At 46.7% G+C, this 25,596-nt stretch overlaps 2 protein-coding genes and 1 pseudogene across 2 annotated transcripts in view; 2 read left to right on the plus strand and 1 right to left on the minus strand.

The window, feature by feature from the left end:
- The window catches only part of LOC124023344 (nocturnin-like), a 35,405-nt gene extending 34,092 nt beyond the window's left edge, over positions 1 to 1,313 (plus strand). Inside the window, exons 3-5 of the mRNA XM_046337856.1 lie at positions 88 to 419; positions 692 to 838; positions 870 to 1,313. Of these exons, the coding sequence (XP_046193812.1) occupies positions 88 to 419; positions 692 to 838; positions 870 to 1,220 (830 nt within the window). The 3' untranslated portion in view covers positions 1,221 to 1,313. The remainder of the gene's footprint in view (positions 1 to 87; positions 420 to 691; positions 839 to 869) is intronic.
- A 6,394-nt stretch (positions 1,314 to 7,707) lies between these two features.
- On the plus strand, positions 7,708 to 9,815 carry LOC124023342. Its single transcript, XM_046337855.1, has 2 exons — positions 7,708 to 9,575; positions 9,711 to 9,815. The coding sequence occupies exons 1-2, from the start codon at positions 8,808 to 8,810 to the stop codon at positions 9,729 to 9,731; spliced, it is 789 nt and encodes a 262-aa protein (XP_046193811.1). The 5' UTR covers positions 7,708 to 8,807; the 3' UTR covers positions 9,732 to 9,815.
- Positions 9,816 to 10,500: 685 nt separating this feature from the next.
- The window catches only part of LOC124023341, a 36,905-nt pseudogene continuing 21,809 nt past the window's right edge, over positions 10,501 to 25,596 (minus strand).

The following is a 25,596-nucleotide window of genomic DNA, read 5'->3' on the forward strand; positions in this document are numbered from 1 at the left end:
AAATGGTATATTATTGCTCATTTGAATTGGCATCGAGGACAGTGAGACGGACGGACGGACTGACAGATGAATTCTCTCTCCCTCCAGCTCTAGGTGAAGGTATGGACAGTTTCGTCAACTGTCCCCTGGAAGCCCTGAACTGGGCGGAGCGTAAATACCTCATCCTAGAAGAGATCCTCACCTACCGACCTCACATCCTGTGTCTACAGGAAGTCGACCACTACTACGACACCTTCCAGCCAATCCTGGCCAGCCTGGGTTACCGCGGCAACTTCTGCCCCAAGCCCTGGTCTCCGTGTTTGAATGTGGAGGGCAACAACGGTCCGGATGGATGTGCTCTGTTCTACGATGAAGCCCGGTTGGACTTGGTGGATAGTGTGAATGTCCGGCTGTGTGCCCTTTTAACACCCACCAACCAGGTCTGTAAAACTATGCCAGTTGAACGGTCCTTCCTTCCTTGAAGTAAATCACTGGTCTGACAACGTCTGGCCCTAATTGGATGGAAACTCTGATTTCCAAGCACGTCGATTACCTCAGGGAATGAAGGATTCTGACAGGATCCTATTTTATAACAGGCAAGAGAGGTCAGAGGTCAACCCTCCTCCTGGACAGCCACTGTTTGTGTAGATTGTTAAACATACAGACTGGAACGTAAACCCTTAACTGTTTTATGCATTTGTCTTCCCTACAGGTGGCGGTCGTCACGACGCTGCGTTGCAGGGTGACAGGCCGGCGGCTGTGTGTTGCCGTGACGCACCTCAAAGCCCGGAGCGGCTGGGAATGTCTCCGTAGTGCCCAGGGTTCCGACCTTCTCCGGAACCTCGCCACCCTCACCCAATCACCGGGGTCCTTCGGGTCCCATCGGCGTCTCCCCAGACACCCCTCTCCTCGTCTGCGGCGACTTCAACGCTGTGCCTTCAGAGGACGTCTACCAGCGTTTCGCATCGTCACCGTTGATCCTTGACTCCGCCTATAAACGGTTAAGCCGGGACGGGCTTTCGGAACCGGCCTACACCACGTGGAAGATCCGGCCGACGGGAGAGTGCTGCACCACATTGGATTATATCTGGTACTCTAGAGAAGCTTTCAGTGTGGACGCAGTGTTGGATATGCCTACAGAGGAACAGATTGGCCCCAACAGGCTTCCGTCGTACAACTACCCCTCCGATCACCTCTCGCTGGTGTGTGACTTCAGCTTTAAAAAGCAGCAGGAGGAGTGAAGAGGATCATATGGACTCTTGACAATTCGAGGGACGGAGGGAACAGAACGAGGGACGGAGGGAACAGAACGAGGGACGGAGGGAACAGAACGAGGGACGGAGGGAACAGAACGAGGGACGGAGGGAACAGAACGAGGGACGGAGGGAACAGAACGAGGGACGGAGGGAACAGAACGAGGGATGGAGGGACTGAGGGGACAGAACGAGGGACGGAGGGGACAGAACGAGGGACGGAGGGGACAGAACGAGGGACGGAGGGGACAGAACGAGGGACGGAGGGGACAGAACGAGGGACGGAGGGGACAGAACGAGGGACGGAGGGGACAGAAGCGCCACTGTCCCTCTGAGTCCGAACCCATCTCTCTGGGGTATGATGACTGGAGAACAGGAGGAGGGAATAGAAGCGCCACTGTCCCTCTGAGTCCGAACCCATCTCTCTGGGGTATGATGACTGGAGAACAGGAGGAGGGAAATGGGGAGGAGACAACCCGCTTGGTGTGAGCTTTCTTTTCAGAAGTCATGTTATCGATTTAAAACACTGAATGAAGGAGAGACCGAGAGGATTGGACTGGACAGACTGCTGAAACTAGGCTCTATGGTTCCTGTCTACAGTAGAGGTGCTGTTGTCTCTGACACTGTGATGATTGGATTGGACTGGACAGACTGCTGAAACTAGGCTCTATGGTTCCTGTCTACAGTAGAGGTGCTGTTGTCTCTGACACTGTGATGATGGGAATGGACAGACTGCTGAAACTAGGCTCTATGGTTCCTGTCTACAGTAGAGGTGCTGTTGTCTCTGACACTGTGATGATTGGATTGGACTGGACAGACTGCTGAAACTAGGCTCTATGGTTCCTGTCTACAGTAGAGGTGCTGTTGTCTCTGACACTGTGATGATGGGAATGGACAGACTGCTGAAACTAGGCTCTATGGTTCCTGTCTACAGCAGAGGTGCTGTTGTCTCTGACACTGTGATGATGGGACAGACTGCTGAAACTAGGCTCTATGGTTCCTGTCTACAGTAGAGGTGCTGTTGTTGTCTCTGACACTGTGATGATGGGACTGGACAGACTGCTGAAACTAGGCTCTATGGTTCCTGTCTACAGTAGAGGTGCTGTTGTTGTCTCTGACACTGTGATGATTGGACAGACTGCTGAAACTAGGCTCTATGGTTCCTGTCTACAGTAGAGGTGTTGTTGTCTCTGACACTGTGATGATTGGACTGGACAGACTGCTGAAACTAGGCTCTATGGTTCCTGTCTACAGCAGAGGTGCTGTTGTTGTCTCTGACTCTGTGATGATTGCACCCTACCTGCTACTATTCAACTCTACGTGTCCTGGGCTGCTTCAGTTCAAGGGGGGTAATCCTACAGAGCAGGATCAAGGGGTTAGCCGGCGAACTAGGAATGAACTTGCCGAAATATTCTGAAGTATTACAGTGCATTTTGGGAAGTATTCAGACACCTTGACTTTCTTCAAAATGTGGTTACGTTACAGCCTTATTCTAAAATAGATTAAATTAATGTTTTTCATCAATCTTCACAATACCCCACAATGGACAAAGCAAAAACAGGTTTTTAGAAATACTACTCTAACCATGATAACCAAGGTTGAACTCTTTGGCCTGAATGCCAAGTGTCATGTCTGGAGGAAACCTGACACCATCCCTATGGTGAAGCATGGTGGTGGCACCATCCCTATGGTGAAGCATGGTGGTGGCACCATCCCTATGGTGAAGCATGGTGGTGGCACCATCCCTATGGTGAAGCATGGTGGTGGCACCATCCCTATGGTGAAGCATGGTGGTGGCACCATCCCTATGGTGAAGCATGGTGGTGGCACCATCCCTATGGTGAAGCATGGTGGTGGCACCATCCCTATGGTGAAGCATGGTGGTGGCACCATCCCTATGGTGAAGCATGGTGGTGGCACCATCCCTATGGTGAAGCATGGTGGTGGCACCATCCCTATGGTGAAGCATGGTGGTGGCACCATCTCTATGGTGAAGCATGGTGGTGGCACCATCCCTATGGTGAAGCATGGTGGTGGCACCATCCCTATGGTGAAGCATGGTGGTGGCACCATCCCTATGGTGAAGCATGGTGGTGGCACCATCCCTATGGTGAAGCATGGTGGTGGCACCATCCCTATGGTGAAGCATGGTGGTGGCACCATCCCTATGGTGAAGCATGGTGGTGGCACCATCCCTATGGTGAAGCATGGTGGTGGCACCATCCCTATGGTGAAGCATGGTGGTGGCACCATCCCTATGGTGAAGCATGGTGGTGGCACCATCCCTATGGTGAAGCATGGTGGTGGCACCATCCCTATGGTGAAGCATGGTGGTGGCACCATCCCTATGGTGAAGCATGGTGGTGGCACCATCCCTATGGTGAAGCATGGTGGTGGCACCATCCCTATGGTGAAGCATGGTGGTGGCACCATCCCTATGGTGAAGCATGGTGGTGGCACCATCCCTATGGTGAAGCATGGTGGTGGCACCATCCCTATGGTGAAAGACCTGAAAATATCTGTGCAGCGACGCTCCCCAACCAACCTGACAGAGCTTGAGAGGACCTTCCCAAATACAGGTGTGACCAGCTTGTAGAGTCATACTCAAGAACACTTGAGGCTGTAATCGCTTCAACAAAGTACTGAATTTGAATATTTTTCATTTGTAAAAATGTCTTAACCTGTTTTTGCTTTGTCATTACGGGGTATTGTGTGTGTAGATTGATTTAAAAAATATTACATTTTAAAATGAATCTGTAACAAAATGTGGGGAAAGTAAAGGTGTCTGAATACATGTTAAACATGTTCATCAGCATTTCCTCAACTGCAGAGGGTATATATATATGTTTTGTAATGTTCACAGCATTTCCTCAACTGCAGAGGGTATATATATGTTTTGTAATGTTCACAGCATTTCCTCAACTGCAGAGGGTATATATATGTTTTGTAATGTTCACAGCATTTCCTCAACTGCAGAGGGTATATATATGTTTTGTAATGTTCACAGCATTTCCTCAACTGCAGAGGGTATATATATGTTTTGTAATGTTCACAGCATTTCCTCAACTGCAGAGGGTATATATATGTTTTGTAATGTTCACAGCATTTCCTCAACTGCAGAGGGTATATATATGTTTTGTAATGTTCACAGCATTTCCTCAACTGCAGAGGGTATATATATGTTTTGTAATGTTCACAGCATTTCCTCAACTGCAGAGGGTATATATATGTTTTGTAATGTTCACAGCATTTCCTCAACTGCAGAGGGTATATATATGTTTTGTAATGTTCACAGCATTTCCTCAACTGCAGAGGGTATATATATGTTTTGTAATGTTCACAGCATTTCCTCAACTGCAGAGGGTATATATATGTTTTGTAATGTTCACAGCATTTCCTCAACTGCAGAGGGTATATATATGTTTTGTAATGTTCACAGCATTTCCTCAACTGCAGAGGGTATATATATGTTTTGTAATGTTCACAGCATTTCCTCAACTGCAGAGGGTATATATATGTTTTGTAATGTTCACAGCATTTCCTCAACTGCAGAGGGTATATATATGTTTTGTAATGTTCACAGCATTTCCTCAACTGCAGAGGGTATATATATGTTTTGTAATGTTCACAGCATTTCCTCAACTGCAGAGGGTATATATATGTTTTGTAATGTTCACAGCATTTCCTCAACTGCAGAGGGTATATATATGTTTTGTAATGTTCACAGCATTTCCTCAACTGCAGAGGGTATATATATGTTTTGTAATGTTCACAGCATTTCCTCAACTGCAGAGGGTATATATATGTTTTGTAATGTTCAACAGCACAGCATTTCCTCAACTGCAGAGGGTATATATATGTTTTGTAATGTTCACAGCATTTCCTCAACTGCAGAGGGTATATATATGTTTTGTAATGTTCAACAGCACAGCAGTTCCTCAACTGCAGAGGGTATATATATATGTTTTGTAATGTTCAACAGCACAGCATTTCCTCAACTGCAGAGGGTATATATATGTTTTGTAATGTTCACAGCATTTCCTCAACTGCAGAGGGTATATATATGTTTTGTAATGTTCACAGCATTTCCTCAACTGCAGAGGGTATATATATGTTTTGTAATGTTCAACAGCACAGCATTTCCTCAACTGCAGAGGGTATATATATGTTTTGTAATGTTCACAGCATTTCCTCAACTGCAGAGGGTATATATATGTTTTGTAATGTTCAACAGCACAGCAGTTCCTCAACTGCAGAGGGTATATATATATGTTTTGTAATGTTCAACAGCACAGCATTTCCTCAACTGCAGAGGGTATATATATGTTTTGTAATGTTCACAGCATTTCCTCAACTGCAGAGGGTTTGTAATAAACTAGAGGGTATATATATGTTTTGTAATGTTCACAGCATTTCCTCAACTGCAGAGGGTATATATATGTTTTGTAATGTTCACAGCATTTCCTCAACTGCAGAGGGTATATATATGTTTTGTAATGTTCACAGCATTTCCTCAACTGCAGAGGGTATATATATGTTTTGTAATGTTCACAGCATTTCCTCAACTGCAGAGGGTATATATATGTTTTGTAATGTTCACAGCATTTCCTCAACTGCAGAGGGTATATATATGTTTTGTAATGTTCACAGCATTTCCTCAACTGCAGAGGGTATATATATGTTTTGTAATGTTCACAGCATTTCCTCAACTGCAGAGGGTATATATATGTTTTGTAATGTTCACAGCATTTCCTCAACTGCAGAGGGTATATATATGTTTTGTAATGTTCACAGCATTTCCTCAACTGCAGAGGGTATATATATGTTTTGTAATGTTTCCTCAACTGCAGAGGGTATTTTTTGTAATGTTCCTCAACTGCAGAGGGTATATATATGTTTTGTAATGTTCACAGCATTTCCTCAACTGCAGAGGGTATATATATGTTTTGTAATGTTCACAGCATTTCCTCAACTGCAGAGGGTATATATATGTTTTGTAATGTTCACAGCATTTCCTCAACTGCAGAGGGTATATATATGTTTTGTAATGTTCACAGCATTTCCTCAACTGCAGAGGGTATATATATGTTTTGTAATGTTCATTTCCTCAACTGCAGAGGGTATGTTTTGTAATGTTCACAGCATTTCCTCAACTGCAGAGGGTATATATATGTTTTGTAATGTTCACAGCATTTCCTCAACTGCAGAGGGTATATATATGTTTTGTAATGTTCACAGCATTTCCTCAACTGCAGAGGGTATATATATGTTTTGTAATGTTCACAGCATTTCCTCAACTGCAGAGGGTATATATATGTTTTGTAATGTTCACAGCATTTCCTCAACTGCAGAGGGTATATATATGTTTTGTAATGTTCACAGCATTTCCTCAACTGCAGAGGGTATATATATGTTTTGTAATGTTCACAGCATTTCCTCAACTGCAGAGGGTATATATATGTTTTGTAATGTTCACAGCATTTCCTCAACTGCAGAGGGTTTTGTAATGTTCATTTCCTCAACTGCAGAGGGTGTTTTGTAATGTTCACAGCATTTCCTCAACTGCAGAGGGTATATATATGTTTTGTAATGTTCACAGCATTTCCTCAACTGCAGAGGGTATATATATGTTTTGTAATGTTCACAGCATTTCCTCAACTGCAGAGGGTATATATATGTTTTGTAATGTTCACAGCATTTCCTCAACTGCAGAGGGTATATATATGTTTTGTAATGTTCACAGCATTTCCTCAACTGCAGAGGGTATATATATGTTTTGTAATGTTCACAGCATTTCCTCAACTGCAGAGGGTATATATATGTTTTGTAATGTTCACAGCATTTCCTCAACTGCAGAGGGTATATATATGTTTTGTAATGTTCACAGCATTTCCTCAACTGCAGAGGGTATATATATGTTTTGTAATGTTCACAGCATTTCCTCAACTGCAGAGGGTATATATATGTTTTGTAATGTTCACAGCATTTCCTCAACTGCAGAGGGTATATATATGTTTTGTAATGTTCACAGCATTTCCTCAACTGCAGAGGGTATATATATGTTTTGTAATGTTCACAGCATTTCCTCAACTGCAGAGGGTATATATATGTTTTGTAATGTTCACAGCATTTCCTCAACTGCAGAGGGTATATATATGTTTTGTAATGTTCACAGCATTTCCTCAACTGCAGAGGGTATATATATGTTTTGTAATGTTCACAGCATTTCCTCAACTGCAGAGGGTATATATATGTTTTGTAATGTTCACAGCATTTCCTCAACTGCAGAGGGTATATATATGTTTTGTAATGTTCACAGCATTTCCTCAACTGCAGAGGGTATATATATGTTTTGTAATGTTCACAGCATTTCCTCAACTGCAGAGGGTATATATATGTTTTGTAATGTTCACAGCATTTCCTCAACTGCAGAGGGTATATATATGTTTTGTAATGTTCACAGCATTTCCTCAACTGCAGAGGGTATATATATGTTTTGTAATGTTCACAGCATTTCCTCAACTGCAGAGGGTATATATATGTTTTGTAATGTTCACAGCATTTCCTCAACTGCAGAGGGTATATATATGTTTTGTAATGTTCACAGCATTTCCTCAACTGCAGAGGGTATATATGTGTTTTGTAATGTTCATCAGCATTTCCTCTTACTGTGTGTATATATATATATACATGTCCTTTACTGGTCAGGTGTGTCATTAATGCCTAATGATACTTGTTCAGTACAAAAACGTTATTGAAAGTTGCACATAGAAATACCACTAAATAGAGCCAACGTGATTCCTTACTGTATACGTCAGAGGTGAGCGTTTGTTCTAAATAGCATATTTCTATCTGAACGTACCCCTACGGTACATTTAATTTGTAATATAAACAAACTTCCAGTAGTGTGTTTATATGTTGTATGGGTGGAAACTAAACCATATCCCTGGCATGGTGTAGTGGCCCCAGTAGGAAACTAAACCATATCCCTGGCATGGTGTACAGTGGCCCCAGTAGGAAACTAAACCATATCCCTGGCATGGTGTACCGTGGCCCCAGTAGGAAACTAAACCATATCCCTGGCATGGTGTACCGTGGCCCCAGTAGGAAACTAAACCATATCCCTGGCATGGTGTACCGTGGCCCCAGTAGGAAACTAAACCATATCCCTGGCATGGTGTACAGTGGCCCCAGTAGGAAACTAAACCATATCCCTGGCATGGTGTACAGTGGCCCCAGTAGGAAACTAAACCATATCCCTGGCATGGTGTACAGTGGCCCCAGTAGGAAACTAAACCATATCCCTGGCATGGTGTACCGTGGCCCCAGTAGGAAACTAAACCATATCCCTGGCATAGTGTACAGTGGCCCCAGTAGGAAACTAAACCATATCCCTGGCATGGTGTACAGTGGCCCCAGTAGGAAACTAAACCATATCCCTGGCATGGTGTACAGTGGCCCCAGTAGGAAACTAAACCATATCCCTGGCATGGTGTAGTGGCCCCAGTAGGAAACTAAACCATATCCCTGGCATGGTGTAGTGGCCCCAGTAGGAGACTAAGCCATATCCCTGGCATGGTGTACAGTGGCCCCAGTAGGAAACTAAACCATATCCCTGGCATGGTGTACAGTGGCCCCAGTAGGAAACTAAACCATATCCCTGGCATGGTGTACAGTGGCCCCAGTAGGAAACTAAACCATATCCCTGGCATGGTGTACAGTGGCCCCAGTAGGAAACTAAACCATATCCCTGGCATGGTGTACAGTGGCCCCAGTAGGAAACTAAACCATATCCCTGGCATGGTGTACCGTGGCCCCAGTAGGAAACTAAACCATATCCCTGGCATGGTGTACAGTGGCCCCAGTAGGAAACTAAACCATATCCCTGGCATGGTGTACAGTGGCCCCAGTAGGAAACTAAACCATATCCCTGGCATGGTGTACAGTGGCCCCAGTAGGAAACTAAACCATATCCCTGGCATGGTGTACAGTGGCCCCAGTAGGAAACTAAACCATATCCCTGGCATGGTGTACAGTGGCCCCAGTAGGAAACTAAACCATATCCCTGGCATGGTGTACCGTGGCCCCAGTAGGAAACTAAACCATATCCCTGGCATGGTGTACAGTGGCCCCAGTAGGAAACTAAACCATATCCCTGGCATGGTGTACAGTGGCCCCAGTAGGAAACTAAACCATATCCCTGGCATGGTGTACAGTGGCCCCAGTAGGAAACTAAACCATATCCCTGGCATGGTGTACAGTGGCCCCAGTAGGAAACTAAACCATATCCCTGGCATGGTGTACAGTGGCCCCAGTAGGAAACTAAACCATATCCCTGGCATGGTGTACAGTGGCCCCAGTAGGAAACTAAACCATATCCCTGGCATGGTGTACCGTGGCCCCAGTAGGAAACTAAACCATATCCCTGGCATGGTGTACAGTGGCCCCAGTAGGAAACTAAACCATACCCCTGGCATGGTGCCACGTACTACCAACTGACCCAGTTATTTCCAGTCCATCAGTCCCAGGACAATAGTTTATAGTCAAACTGTCAGCCTGTGTGTAATAAAACAATCTGCCCTTCTTTTCTGTCTCTGTGTGGTGTTCTACACATTATAAATCACTTCCTACCTCACCAGTTGAAATGCCATCCAATGTCCCCTGGTGGTAAGCTGTGGAACTACAGTTATCACCAGCATGTGAAATGTGGACATTAACTACGACATACCGTCTTCGGTGTGTTCCTGGTGGGGATGGAACCTAGAACTCTGATTAAATGGTTCCGGAGCTACTAAACTTCTGTACTCAGTCTACACACATGTTCCTGATGGGGATGGAACCTAGAACTCTGATTAAATGGTTCCGGAGCTACTAAACTTCTGTACTCCGTCTACACACATGTTCCTGATGGGGATGGAACCTAGAACTCTGATTAAATGGTTCCGGAGCTACTAAACTTCTGTACTCCGTCTACACACATGTTCCTGATGGGGATGGAACCTAGAACTCTGATTAAATGGTTCCGGAGCTACTAAACTTCTGTACTCCGTCTACACACATGTTCCTGATGGGGATGGAACCTAGAACTCTGATTAAATGGTTCTGGAGCTACTAAACTTCTGTACTCCGTCTACACGGCTGAGCCAACAACAGGTGTGTGGATCACCTCTAACATGTCTGAACCAACAACAGCATTTACCACAAATGCAGAAACATCACCTTTGGAAAAGCATAATTTAATTTAAACAAAAGACAAAACAGAAAGTCGTTTAATTCAAATGTTTTTTTTTTATTTTCAGTAAAATCTACTTGAATACACTTTGAAACAAGAGTACAACAAAATAGAATATACTTCAAATGTTGAATATACAAACTAGTTCAGTTCCGAACAGCTTTCTGCCACTTCATACGACTAAGGAAAGCAGAAACTGCTGAAGGAAAGGGAGGGGGCGGAGCCAAGATGGCTGACGAGCAGTTACCCTAGAGACCGTTACCGTGGGGATGTAGACGTAGTAAGCCTATGGTCAAGGCCTACTAGAACCAACCAGGGGTTGGGAGTCAATTCCATTTCTATTACAGTCGATGCTAATTTTTTTTTTTTTTTTTTTTATCATTGAAGAGAATTGGAATTTCAGTCTACTTCCTGAATTGTAATGGTTTTGACCCCAAACCCTGTAACCGACCCACTGACCTGGGCTTCAGACTATAAGAGAACAAGGTTGTTGTCGTATTGTTCTATAACACTGTGCTTGGTACAAGGTATCCAAAATGGTCAAGAAACCGTAACACACAAAAAAAAAGCTAAATGACCTTATAAACAATGAATGACGAATAAGAACAGATCATTCTAAGGCTGTTTTGTCGTGAATTCAATTCCCCCTAAACTGTATAATAGTTATATACACAAGTCCCCTTGGCTTTATATTTTCCCCTTGTAAGAGCTGATCCTAGAACAGCCCGCAGTCTTTCGTGTGGTTGGTTAACGCACCGGAATCTGCACAGTGATTCGGCAAATCAAATGCTGGTCGTACACAGATACATTTCTATACAAACCCCCCCCTCCTCCATCTCTCTCCTTTTCCAGTTCACATTTTTTTTTTGGTTTTTAATAATTAGCCTTTTGTTTAGTGTTCTCGTTTTGTCTTTTTTAAAGTTTGCATTTGTCCGTTGTAGCTTAGTCAGCTAGTGTCTCGTCTGCCAGAAACAGAACCTGTAGTGATATAAACTTGACTTGGTCCCTTTTTCTGAAGGAGATTCTTCCCTTCTGAGAAGTCATTGCTGGGCTCCTGTGTTGGCTGGGTAACCGACAGTATTGTACAGCTCAGATGACACCCTATTCCCTACAGAAGTAGTGTACTGTATAGGGAATAGGGGGCCATTTGGGATGCGCATGGGGTCTCCATAGAGATGAGGCTGTGGTAGGAAGGTAGACCCCCCCCCCCAGGGTAAATCAGAGCTGGTTGTGGGTCTTTATAGTCTCTCAAACTGTCATGTAGAAAAAGAGGAACAAACTATGTGGGCAAAAACTGTACAAACAATGTTGAGGTGTGTGTGTGTGTGTGTGTGTGTGTGTGTGTGTGTGTGTGTGTGTGTGTGTGTGTGTGTGTGTGTGTGTGTGTCCGTACTTGTGGCCTCAACACTCCGGATCTTCTGACTTGATCTCAGGCGGGACCTCCTCTGATTTAGACGACTACCGTGATGATCTCCGGTGCTTCCGGTAACGTGGTCTGGACGGGGAGGGCCTGTACCGTTCTAACGGTCAGCGTCTTGGCCTGCTGCTGCTGTTCTCTCGTCGCCGTGCCAGATCTCTTGATGATGCCGCTGATGATATGGGATGCCGCCACCGGAGCGCTCTGATTGGCTGTTGTCGTCGTCACGGTGACCACTGCCGTCCCGGTCCCGCCACCTTGCGTCGTCGTGACGATATGATGTGTCTGTTGTTGTTGATGATGATGCAGCGTTGTGGGAACGGCCAGCCTCATCACCTTGGTCACAGGGGATACAATTTGTAATTCCATAAATGAAGACCATGTTTGAATTTGTAACAAAAATAAATACAAATTAATAAACAAAAAAACACATTAAGTCTGTGCCCAAATGCAATACTTTTATACTTGCATGTCAGTATCTTGTGATGTTTTAAAGAATGTGTTTTCAGATTTTTAGCTTAAAATGGCCAATAAAAAAACTATTTTTAAAAACAGACACCTGTGTCCCTGCAGCCATGGTAACATGAGGTGCCAGGGCTCGTACCCCCCAGGAGTTTGTCCCGCCCAGGAGAGATGCTGCCCGTCGGGGAGCCCCCCAGGCCAGGCTTGTTCTGCTGCTGGTACTGGGCCAGCTGGTGGGCCGGGATGGTGATGATCTTAGCCAGTTGGACCGTGATCTTGTCTCCGTTCTCCGCTGTGGCTGGAACCATAGTGGGGATGGTCTGGATCACAACCTGCAGAGGAGAGAGATGGTTAGGAACAGGTCTACACATTCTATATCTATACAGAGTGGGGGGTCTGGATCACAACCTGCAGAGGAGAGAGATGGTTAGGAACAGGTCTACACATTCTAGATCTATACAGAGTGGGGATGGTCTGGATCACAACCTGCAGAGGAGAGAGATGGTTAGGAACAGGTCTACACATTCTATATCTATACAGAGTGGGGGGTCTGGATCACAACCTGCAGAGGAGAGAGATGGTTAGGAACAGGTCTACACATTCTAGATCTATACAGAGTGGGGATGGTCTGGATCACAACCTGCAGAGGAGAGAGATGGTTAGGAACAGGTCTACACATTCTATATCTATACAGAGTGGGGATGGTCTGGATCACAACCTGCAGAGGAGAGAGATGGTTAGGAACAAGTCTACACATTCTATATCTATACAGAGTGAGGGGTCTGGATCACAACCTGCAGAGGAGAGAGATGGTTAGGAACAGGTCTACACATTCTAGATCTATACAGAGTGGGGATGGTCTGGATCACAACCTGCAGAGGAGAGAGATGGTTAGGAACAGGTCTACACATTCTATATCTATACAGAGTGAGGGGTCTGGATCACAACCTGCAGAGGAGAGAGATGGTTAGGAACAGGTCTACACATTCTATATCTATACAGAGTGGGGGGTCTGGATCACAACCTGCAGAGGAGAGAGATGGTTAGGAACAGGTCTACACATTCTAGATCTATACAGAGTGGGGATGGTCTGGATCACAACCTGCAGAGGAGAGAGATGGTTAGGAACAGGTCTACACATTCTATATCTATACAGAGTGGGGGGTCTGGATCACAACCTGCAGAGGAGAGAGATGGTTAGGAACAGGTCTACACATTCTAGATCTATACAGAGTGGGGATGGTCTGGATCACAACCTGCAGAGGAGAGAGATGGTTAGGAACAGGTCTACACATTCTATATCTATACAGAGTGGGGATGGTCTGGATCACAACCTGCAGAGGAGAGAGATGGTTAGGAACAAGTCTACACATTCTATATCTATACAGAGTGAGGGGTCTGGATCACAACCTGCAGAGGAGAGAGATGGTTAGGAACAGGTCTACACATTCTAGATCTATACAGAGTGGGGATGGTCTGGATCACAACCTGCAGAGGAGAGAGATGGTTAGGAACAGGTCTACACATTCTATATCTATACAGAGTGGGGATGGTCTGGATCACAACCTGCAGAGGAGAGAGATGGTTAGGAACAGGTCTACACATTCTATATCTATACAGAGTGAGGGGTCTGGATCACAACCTGCAGAGGAGAGAGATGGTTAGGAACAGGTCTACACATTCTATATCTATACAGAGTGAGGGGTCTGGATCACAACCTGCAGAGGAGAGAGATGGTTAGGAACAGGTCTACACATTCTATATCTATACAGAGTGGGGGGTCTGGATCACAACCTGCAGATGAGAGAGATGGTTAGGAACAGGTCTACACATTCTATATCTATACAGAGTGGGGGGTCTGGATCACAACCTGCAGAGGAGAGAGATGGTTAGGAACAGGTCTACACATTCTATATCTATACAGAGTGGGGGGTCTGGATCACAACCTGCAGAGGAGAGAGATGGTTAGGAACAGGTCTACACATTCTATATCTATACAGAGTGGGGGGTCTGGATCACAACCTGCAGATGAGAGAGATGGTTAGGAACAGGTCTACACATTCTAGATCTATACAGAGTGGGGGGTCTGATTACAACATGCAGAGGAGAGAGATGGTTAGGAACAGGTCTACACATTCTAGATCTATACAGAGTGGGGGGTCTGATTACAACATGCAGAGGAGAGAGATGGTTAGGAACAGGTCTACACATTCTAGATCTATACAGAGTGGGGGTGGTCTGACTCACAACCTGGAGAGAAGAGATATGGTTAGGAACAGGTCTACACATTTTAGAGCTATACAGAGTGTGTGTGTGGGGGGGGGGGGGGGGTGTCTGGATCACAACCTGGAGAGAAGAGATGGTTTGTGTCCCTCAGCCGTCAAACTGTCCAGCCTGTCTGCACTACAGAGTAGCTAGCTGACACACCAACTAGCGTGGTTACCCACCTTCGGTTGGGAGTTTGCGTTGCCCGTTGCCGTGCCGATGGGAGAGGCGTTGGCCAATTGGTACGTCGCTTGGCCTCCCGACGTCCCTGGCGCCTGTTGCACGGCAACCGTTGAGATCTTCTGGCCCAGTGACGTTGTCATGACTACAGGCACTTGCATGGCAACCCTTACAGTCCTGGAGACGGAAACGATAACAAAATGGAGTCCGTGACAACATTTTGTATATACAAATTTACTAGATATCGATAGATAAACTCTTTTACATTCAGCATAAAACCTCCAAAGTGAATTGTGTGTTTCAGGGTCAGTATTAGGGTGAGTCTCTAACCTGGGTCCTGAGGCAGTGGCGATGATGTGTGTTTCAGGGTCAGTATTAGGGTGTGTCTCTAACCTGGGCCCTGAGGCAGTGGGGATGATGTGTGTTTCAGGGTCAGTATTAGGGTGTGTCTCTAACCTGGGCCCTGAGGCAGTGGGGATGATGTGTGTTTCAGGGTCAGTATTAGGGTGTGTCTCTAACCTGGGTCCTGAGGCAGTGGGGATGATGGCCGTGTGAGAATGCTGCGTCTGGGTTCCGTCTGGCGCCGTGGAAATGGTCACTATCCTCGGAACCCCCACCGCCGCCCCGCCCCCTGTCACCACTGCCTTGTTGCCCTTAGCAACCGGAGGATGGACCACGGTTCTAGTCCCACCCCTCAGGATGGTGGGCGTCGTGGCGAGCTCGGCCACATTCAGTATCGTCTCCGACGAGGGCAGGACTCTCTCGTGGTAAGACTTCTCTGAGCCAATAAGATCACCCGATCTCGAGTCGGCCTTGTCGTCCTCGATGACAACGATGTTCTTGGGCATCTCCTTGAACTGGTAGACCAGCCGCTGACCTTCGACCTTGGCCAGTATACCACGTTGGTAGTAGTACCTGGTAGAGAGGGAGGAGAAGGAGGGAGAGAGGAGGGTGAGGGAGGGAGAGGGAGGGAGAGGGAGGGAGAGAGGGGATAGGGAGAGAAGGAGGGAGAGAGAGAGAGGGAGGGGATAGGGAGAGAGGAGGGTGAGAGAAGGAGGGTGAGAGAAGGAGGGAGAGAGGAGGGAGGGAGAGAGGGAGGAGAGGGAGGGAGAGAGGAGGAAGAGAGGAGGAGGAGGGAGGAGGAGGGAGAGGGAGAGAGAAGGAGGGAGAGAGGAGGAAGGAGGGAGAGAGGAGGAAGGAGGGAGAGAGGAGGAAGGAGGGAGAGAGGAGGAAGGAGGGAGAGAGGAGGAAGGAGGGAGAGAGAAGGAGGGAGAGAGAAGGAGGGAGAGAGGGAGGGAGAGAGGGAGGGAGAGAGGGAGGGAGAGAGGGAGGGAGAGAGGGAGGGAGAGAGGGAGGGAGAGAGGGAGGGAGAGAGGGAGGGAGAGGAGGGAGAGAGAGGAGAGAGGAGAGGGAGGGAGAGAGGAGGAGGGAGAGAGGAGGGGAGGGAGAGGAGGGAGGAGAGAGAAGGAGGGAGAGAGAAGGAGGGAGAGAAGGAGGGAGAGAGAAGGAGGGAGAGAGAAGGAGGGAGAGAGAAGGAGGGAGAGAGAAGGAGGGAGAGAGAAGGAGGGAGAGAGAAGGAGGGAGAGAGAAGGAGGGAGAGAGAAGGGAGGAGGGAGAGAGAAGGAGGGAGAGAGAAGGAGGGAGAGAGAAGGAGGGAGAGAGAAGGAGGGAGAGAGGGAGGGAGAGAGGGAGGGAGAGAGGGAGGGAGAGAGGGAGGGAGAGAGGGAGGGAGGGGAGGAGGAGAGAGGGAGAGAGGAGGGTGAGAGAGGGAGGGGATAGGGAGAGAGGAGGGGGAAGACAGAGGGAGGGAAATAGTGGAGGGAGGGGATAGGGAGAGAGGGGTGGGGAGAGAGGGGTGGGGAGACGGAGGGAGGGGATAGGGAGAGAGGAGGGGGAGAGAGAGAGGGAAGACAGAGGGAGGGAAATAGAGGAGGGAGGGGATAGGGAGAGAGGAGAGGGAGAGAGAGAGGGAGGGGATCATGTTCCTCCAAACCAACAACCTACACATTAACTCATGTTCCTCAGAGGAACTCATCCAAACCAACAAGCTACACACCTAACTCAGCTTAAAGCCTCTTCCACAGTCAATGCCATTTCAAGTGCTAGACGGTTGTAGGGTAAACCCTCACCTCAGAGCGCGTCCCATGGTCTCATAGTTCATGTCAGGTTTGTTCTTGTGTTTGCCCCAGAGCTTGGACACGGCCTTGGAGTCCACCAGCTTGAAGATGCCCTTCTCCCTCTGAGTCCACTTGATGTACCTGGGACACGTGTTCTTGTCCTGAAGCAAGTCCAACAGGAACTCCCACAGGTACGTGGTGCTGCCTGGGGGACCAGAGACAGGCGGGTCGGTCGGACAGAGGGACAGGCGGGTCGGTCGGACAGAGAGACAGGCGGGTCGGTCGGACAGAGAGACAGGCGGGTCGGTCGGTCGGACAGAGAGACAGGCGGGTCGGTCGGTCGGACAGAGAGACAGGCGGGTCGGTCGGTCGGACAGAGAGACAGGCGGGTCGGTCGGTCGGACAGAGAGACAGGCGGGTCGGTCGGTCGGACAGAGAGACAGGCGGGTCGGTCGGTCGGACAGAGAGACAGGCGGGTCGACAGAGAGACAGGCGGGTCGGTCGGTCGGACAGAGAGACAGGCGGGTCGGTCGGTCGGACAGAGAGACAGGCGGGTCGGACAGAGAGACAGGCGGGTCGGTCGGTCGGACAGAGAGACAGGCGGGTCGGTCGGTCGGACAGAGAGACAGGCGGGTCGGTCGGACAGAGAGACAGGCGGGTCGGTCGGACAGAGGGACAGGCGGGTCGGTCGGACAGAGGGACAGGCGGGTCGGTCGGACAGAGGGACAGGCGGGTCGGTCGACAGAGGGACAGGCGGGTCGGTCGGACAGAGGGACAGGCGGGTCGGTCGGACAGAGGGACAGGCGGGTCGGTCGGACAGAGGGACAGGCGGGTCGGTCGGACAGAGGGACAGGCGGGTCGGTCGGACAGAGGGACAGGCGGGTCGGTCGGACAGAGGGACAGGCGGGTCGGTCGGACAGAGGGACAGGCGGGTCGGCCGACAGAGGGACAGGCGGGTCGGTCGGACAGAGGGACAGGCGGGTCGGTCGGACAGAGAGACAGGCGGGTCGGTCGACAGAGAGACAGGCGGGTCGGCCGACAGAGAGACAGGCGGGTCGGCCGACAGAGAGACAGGCGGGTCGGCCGACAGAGAGACAGGCGGGTCGGCCGACAGAGAGACAGGCGGGTCGGCCGACAGAGAGACAGGCGGGTCGGTCGGACAGAGACAGGCGGGTCGGTCGGACAGAGAGACAGGCGGGTCGGTCGGACAGAGACAGGCGGGTCGGTCGGACAGAGACCACACTTATCCCTTCCTCTACGTTTAGAGCCTTAAACAACAGGTTAGACTTCACAAAGAATATGGTTGATGAACACTTGGTTGTGGGAAAACTAAGTCCAAGCCCCTAATCAACACATGAAGTCCTAGGGGTTTATGGATGTGTCCTTTCTGTATATTTGGTGTCCCACCTTTCCCTTCTCTGGGTTTTCTCTTGATGCTGAGGTCCGGCGATCCGTTGGACACAGCAGGCAGGTGGGTCTTTGGCTTCCTCCCCGCTACACAGACAAACAGACCAATAAAGTTATTCAAAATCAATCAAATCAAGACATGAGCATTTCACATTGCGTGCAATCTCCCAATATGCCAATAGACGGCGCTCTTTCTGTCTGCAAGATACAGCCAGTCCTATTGAACATCAACATCCTGTTTGCAAGATACAGCCAGTCCTATTGAACATCAACATCCTGTCTACAAGATACAGCCAGTCCTATTGAACATCAACATCCTGTCTGCAAGATACAGCCAGTCCTATTTAACATCAACATCTTGTCTGCAAGATACAGCCAGTCCTATTTAACATCAACATCCTGTCTACAAGATACAGCCAGTCCTATTTAACATCAACATCCTGTCTGCAAGATACAGCCAGTCCTATTTAACATCAACATCCTGTCTACAAGATACAGCCAGTCCTATTGAACATCAACATCCTGTCTACAAGATACAACCAGTCCTATTTAACACCAACATCCTGTCTACAAGATACAGCCAGTCCTATTTAACATCAACATCCTGTCTGCAAGATACAGCCAGTCCTATTTAACATCAACATCCTGTCTACAAGATACAGCCAGTCCTATTTAACATCAACATCCTGTCTGCAAGATACAGCCAGTCATTTAACATCAACATCCTGTCTACAAGATACAGCCAGTCCTATTGAACATCAACATCCTGTCTACAAGATACAACCAGTCCTATTTAACATCAACATCCTGTCTGCAAGATACAGCCAGTCCTATTTAACATCAACATCCTGTCTACAAGATACCGCCAGTCTGACAAGTCAGTCCTATTTAACATCAACATCCTGTCTACAAGATACAGCCAGTCCTATTTAACATCAACATCCTGTCTGCAAGATACAGCCAGTCCTATTTAACATCAACATCCTGTCTACAAGATACAGCCAGTCCTATTGAACATCAACATCCTGTCTACAAGATACAGCCAGTCCTATTTAACATCAACATCCTGTCTACAAGATACAGCCAGTCCTATTTAACATCAACATCCTGTCTACAAGATACAACCAGTCTGATAATTCAGTCCTATTAACCATCATCATCTTTATAGTACCTTTATCATTAAAACCATTTAGGCTCTTTAGCATTACTTTGATGTCTTAATCAACAGCCAGCATCTCCAATCAACAGCCAGCATCTCCAATCAACAGCCAGCATCTCCAATCAACAGCCAGCATCTCCAATCAACAGCCAGCATCTCCAATCAACAGCCAGCATCTCCAATCAACAGCCAGCATCTCCAATCAACAGCCAGCATCTCCAATCAACAGCCAGCATCTCCAATCAACAGCCAGCATCTCCAATCAACAGCCAGCATCTCCAATCAACAGCCAGCATCTCCAATCAACAGCCAGCATCTCCAATCAACAGCCAGCATCTCCAATCAACAGCCAGCATCTCCAATCAACAGCCAGCATCTCCAATCAACAGCCAGCATCTCCAATCAACAGCCAGCATCTCCAATCAACAGCCAGCATCTCCAATCAACAGCCAGCATCTCCAATCAACAGCCAGCATCTCCAATCAACAGCCAGTATCTCCAATCAACAGCCAGTATCTCCAATCAACAGACAGTATCTTCAATCAACAGACAGTATCTTCAATCAACAGACAGTATCTCCAATCAACAGACAGTATCTTTGGGTAGTATTATGGAAAGTTTCTTGATTTCTCAGTGGATAGCCAGTATTCTAGGGTGACCTCCGTGTCCTCATCCCTAACAGGTCGGTGGTCAGGCTCTGGTTCCTCTAGGAGGGTGACCTCCGTGTCCTCATCCCTAACAGGTCGGTGGTCAGGCTCTGGTTCCTCTAGGAGGGTGACCTCCGTGTCCTCATCCCTAACAGGTCGGTGGTCAGGCTCTGGTTCCTCTAGGAGGGTGACCTCCGTGTCCTCATCACTAACCTTTCTTCTTCTTGACAGGATGTTGGTCAGGCTCTGACTTCCTCTGGTTCCTCTATGAGGGTGACCTCCATGTCCTCGTCCATACAGTCTCGGTGGACACCTCCACCACAGTCTCGGTCATCACGTCTGGACGCATCGCCGCGTGGATGAAGTCTGGGGTGGTCCCACACCCTGCCGGGATGAACACATCTAGTGGGACAAGAGGGAAAACGTTGAGAGAGATTCTGATGTTCTGGTGGATGTAACGTTGTGTGAACACCAACATTCGTATGACATCATCGGAGATCTACGACATCAATGATGTCTCTCTGTTCTAGTCTCTCGGCTGCTTATGGGTGGAATATGTCATGGTGAATACCTGCTTATGGATGGAATATGTCATGGTGAATACCTCTGGTTCATGGTGAATACTCTGCTGTTTATGGGTGGAATATGGGTGAATACCTCTTATGGATGGAATATGTCATGGTGAATACCTGCTTATGGATGGAATATGTCATGGTGAATACCTGGGCTGCTGCTTATGGATGGAATATGTCATGGTGAATACCTAGGCTGCTGTTTATGGGTGGAATATGTCATGGTGAATACCTGGTTATGGATGGAATATGTCATGGTGAATACCTGGTTATAGATGGAATATGTCATGGTGAATACCTGCTTATGGGTGGAATATGTCATGGTGAATACCTGGGCTGCTGCTTATGGATGGAATATGTCATGGTGAATACCTAGGCTGCTGTTTATGGGTGGAATATGTCATGGTGAATACCTGGTTATGGATGGAATATGTCATGGTGAATACCTGGTTATAGATGGAATATGTCATGGTGAATACCTGCTTATGGGTGGAATATGTCATGGTGAATACCTGGGCTGCTGCTTATGGATGGAATATGTCATGGTGAATACCTGGTTATAGATGGAATATGTCATGGTGAATACCTGCTTATGGGTGGAATATGTCATGGTGAATACCTGGTTATGGGTGGAATATGTCATGGTGAATACCTGCTTATGGATGGAATATGTCATGGTGAATACCTGGTTATGGGTGGAATATGTCATGGTGAATACCTGGTTATAGATGGAATATGTCATGGTGAATACCTGCTTATGGATGGAATATGTCATGGTGAATACCTGCTTATGGATGGAATATGTCATGGTGAATACCTGCTTATGGATGGAATATGTCATGGTGAATACCTGCTTATGGATGGAATATGTCATGGTGAATACCTGCTTATGGATGGAATATGTCATGGTGAATACCTGCTTATGGATGGAATATGTCATGGTGAATACCTGGGCTGCTGCTTATGGATGGAATATGTCATGGTGAATACCTGGGCTGCTGCTTATGGATGGAATATGTCATGGTGAATACCTGCTTATGGATGGAATATGTCATGGTGAATACCTGGGCTGCTGCTTATGGATGGAATATGTCATGGTGAATACCTAGGCTGCTGCTTATGGATGGAATATGTCATGGTGAATACCTGCTTATGGATGGAATATGTCATGGTGAATACCTGGGCTGCTGCTTATGGATGGAATATGTCATGGTGAATACCTAGGCTGCTGCTTATGGATGGAATATGTCATGGTGAATACCTGGGCTGCTGTTTATGGATGGAATATGTCATGGTGAATACCTGGTTATGGGTGGAATATGTCATGGTGAATACCTGGGCTGCTGCTTATGGATGGAATATGTCATGGTGAATACCTGGTTATGGGTGGAATATGTCATGGTGAATACCTGTTTATGGGTGGAATATGTCATGGTGAATACCTGGTTATGGGTGGAATATGTCATGGTGAATACCTGGGCTGCTGCTTATGGATGGAATATGTCATGGTGAATACCTGGTTATGGATGGAATATGTCATGGTGAATACCTGGGCTGCTGTTTATGGGTGGAATATGTCATGGTGAATACCTGGTTATGGGTGGAATATGTCATGGTGAATACCTGTTTATGGGTGGAATATGTCATGGTGAATACCTGGTTATGGGTGGAATATGTCATGGTGAATACCTGGGCTGCTGTTTATGGATGGAATATGTCATGGTGAATACCTGGTTATGGATGGAATATGTCATGGTGAATACCTGGTTATGGGTGGAATATGTCATGGTGAATACCTGCTTATGGATGGAATATGTCATGGTGAATACCTGGTTATGGATGGAATATGTCATGGTGAATACCTGGCCTGCTGTTTATGGGTGGAATATGTCATGGTGAATACCTGGTTATGGGTGGAATATGTCATGGTGAATACCTGGTTATAGATGGAATATGTCATGGTGAATACCTGGGCTGCTGCTTATGGATGGAATATGTCATGGTGAATACCTGCTTATGGATGGAATATGTCATGGTGAATACCTGGTTATGGGTGGAATATGTCATGGTGAATACCTGGGCTGCTGTTTATGGATGGAATGTGTCATGGTGAATACCTGGGCTGCTGTTTATGGATGGAATATGTCATGGTGAATACCTGGTTATGGATGGAATATGTCATGGTGAATACCTGGGCTGCTGCTTATGGATGGAATATGTCATGGTGAATACCTAGGCTGCTGCTTATGGATGGAATATGTCATGGTGAATACCTGGGCTGCTGTTTATGGATGGAATATGTCATGGTGAATACCTGGTTATAGATGGAATATGTCATGGTGAATACCTGGGCTGCTGCTTATGGATGGAATATGTCATGGTGAATACCTGCTTATGGATGGAATATGTCATGGTGAATACCTGGGCTGCTGCTTATGGATGGAATATGTCATGGTGAATACCTGCTTATGGATGGAATATGTCATGGTGAATACCTGGGCTGCTGCTTATGGATGGAATATGTCATGGTGAATACCTGGGCTGCTGCTTATGGATGGAATATGTCATGGTGAATACCTGGGCTGCTGCTTATGGATGGAATATGTCATGGTGAATACCTGCTTATGGATGGAATATGTCATGGTGAATACCTGGGCTGCTGTTTATGGATGGAATATGTCATGGTGAATACCTGGTTATGGGTGGAATATGTCATGGTGAATACCTGGGCTGCTGCTTATGGATGGAATATGTCATGGTGAATACCTGGTTATGGATGGAATATGTCATGGTGAATACCTGGGCTGCTGTTTATGGGTGGAATATGTCATGGTGAATACCTGGTTATGGGTGGAATATGTCATGGTGAATACCTGTTTATGGGTGGAATATGTCATGGTGAATACCTGGTTATGGGTGGAATATGTCATGGTGAATACCTGGGCTGCTGTTTATGGATGGAATATGTCATGGTGAATACCTGCTTATGGATGGAATATGTCATGGTGAATACCTGGTTATGGGTGGAATATGTCATGGTGAATTATGGATGGAATATGTCATGGTGAATACCTGGGCTGCTGTTTATGGATGGAATATGTCATGGTGAATACCTGGTTATGGGTGGAATATGTCATGGTGAATACCTGGTTATAGATGGAATATGTCATGGTGAATACCTGGGCTGCTGCTTATGGATGGAATATGTCATGGTGAATACCTGCTTATGGATGGAATATGTCATGGTGAATACCTGGTTATGGGTGGAATATGTCATGGTGAATACCTGGGCTGCTGTTTATGGATGGAATGTGTCATGGTGAATACCTGGGCTGCTGTTTATGGATGGAATATGTCATGGTGAATACCTGGGCTGCTGTTTATGGAATATGTCATGAATACCTGTTATGGACAATATGTCATGGTGAATACCTGGGCTGCTGCTTATGGATGGAATATGTCATGGTGAATACCTGGCTTATGGATGGAATATGTCATGGTGAATACCTGGGCTGCTGTTTATGGATGGAATATGTCATGGTGAATACCTGGTTATAGATGGAATATGTCATGGTGAATACCTGGGCTGCTGCTTATGGATGGAATGTCATGGTGAATACCTGGTTATGGATGGAATATGTCATGGTGAATACCTGGGCTGCTGCTTATGGATGGAATATGTCATGGTGAATACCTGGTTATGGGTGGAATATGTCATGGTGAATACCTGGGCTGCTGCTTATGGATGGAATATGTCATGGTGAATACCTGCTTATGGATGGAATATGTCATGGTGAATACCTGGGCTGCTGCTTATGGATGGAATATGTCATGGTGAATACCTGCTTATGGATGGAATATGTCATGGTGAATACCTGGGCTGCTGTTTATGGATGGAATATGTCATGGTGAATACCTGGTTATGGGTGGAATATGTCATGGTGAATACCTGGGCTGCTGCTTATGGATGGAATGTCATCCTGGTTATGGATGGAATATGTCATGGTGAATACCTGGGCTGCTGTTTATGGATGGAATATGTCATGGTGAATACCTGGGCTGCTGTCATTATGGATGGAATATGTCATGGTGAATACCTGGGCTGCTGTTTATGGATGGAATATGTCATGGTGAATACCTGCTTATGGATGGAATATGTCATGGTGAATACCTGGTTATGGGTGGAATATGTCATGGTGAATACCTGCTTATGGATGGAATATGTCATGGTGAATACCTGGTTATGGATGGAATATGTCATGGTGAATACCTGGGCTGCTGTTTATGGATGGAATATGTCATGGTGAATACCTGGTGAATACTGGTTATAGATGGATGGAATATGTCATGGTGAATACCTGCTTATGGATGGAATATGTCATGGTGAATACCTGGTTATGGAATATGTCATGGTGAATACCTGGGCTGCTGTTTATGGATGGAATATGTCATGGTGAATACCTGGGCTGCTGTTTATGGATGGAATATGTCATGGTGATGGAATATGTCATGGTGAATACCTGGGCTGCTGCTTATGGATGGAATATGTCATGGTGAATACCTGGGCTGCTGCTTATGGATGGAATATGTCATGGTGAATACCTGGGCTGCTGTTTATGGATGGAATATGTCATGGTGAATACCTGGTTATAGATGGAATATGTCATGGTGAATACCTGGGCTGCTGCTTATGGATGGAATATGTCATGGTGAATACCTGGTTATGGATGGAATATGTCATGGTGAATACCTGGGCTGCTGCTTATGGATGGAATATGTCATGGTGAATACCTGGGCTGCTGCTTATGGATGGAATATGTCATGGTGAATACCTGCTTATGGATGGAATATGTCATGGTGAATACCTGGTTATGGATGGAATATGTCATGAATATGTCATGGTGAA

The sequence above is a fragment of the Oncorhynchus gorbuscha genome, unplaced genomic scaffold (assembly GCF_021184085.1).
Source record: "Oncorhynchus gorbuscha isolate QuinsamMale2020 ecotype Even-year unplaced genomic scaffold, OgorEven_v1.0 Un_scaffold_1600, whole genome shotgun sequence".
NCBI lineage: Eukaryota > Metazoa > Chordata > Actinopteri > Salmoniformes > Salmonidae > Oncorhynchus > Oncorhynchus gorbuscha.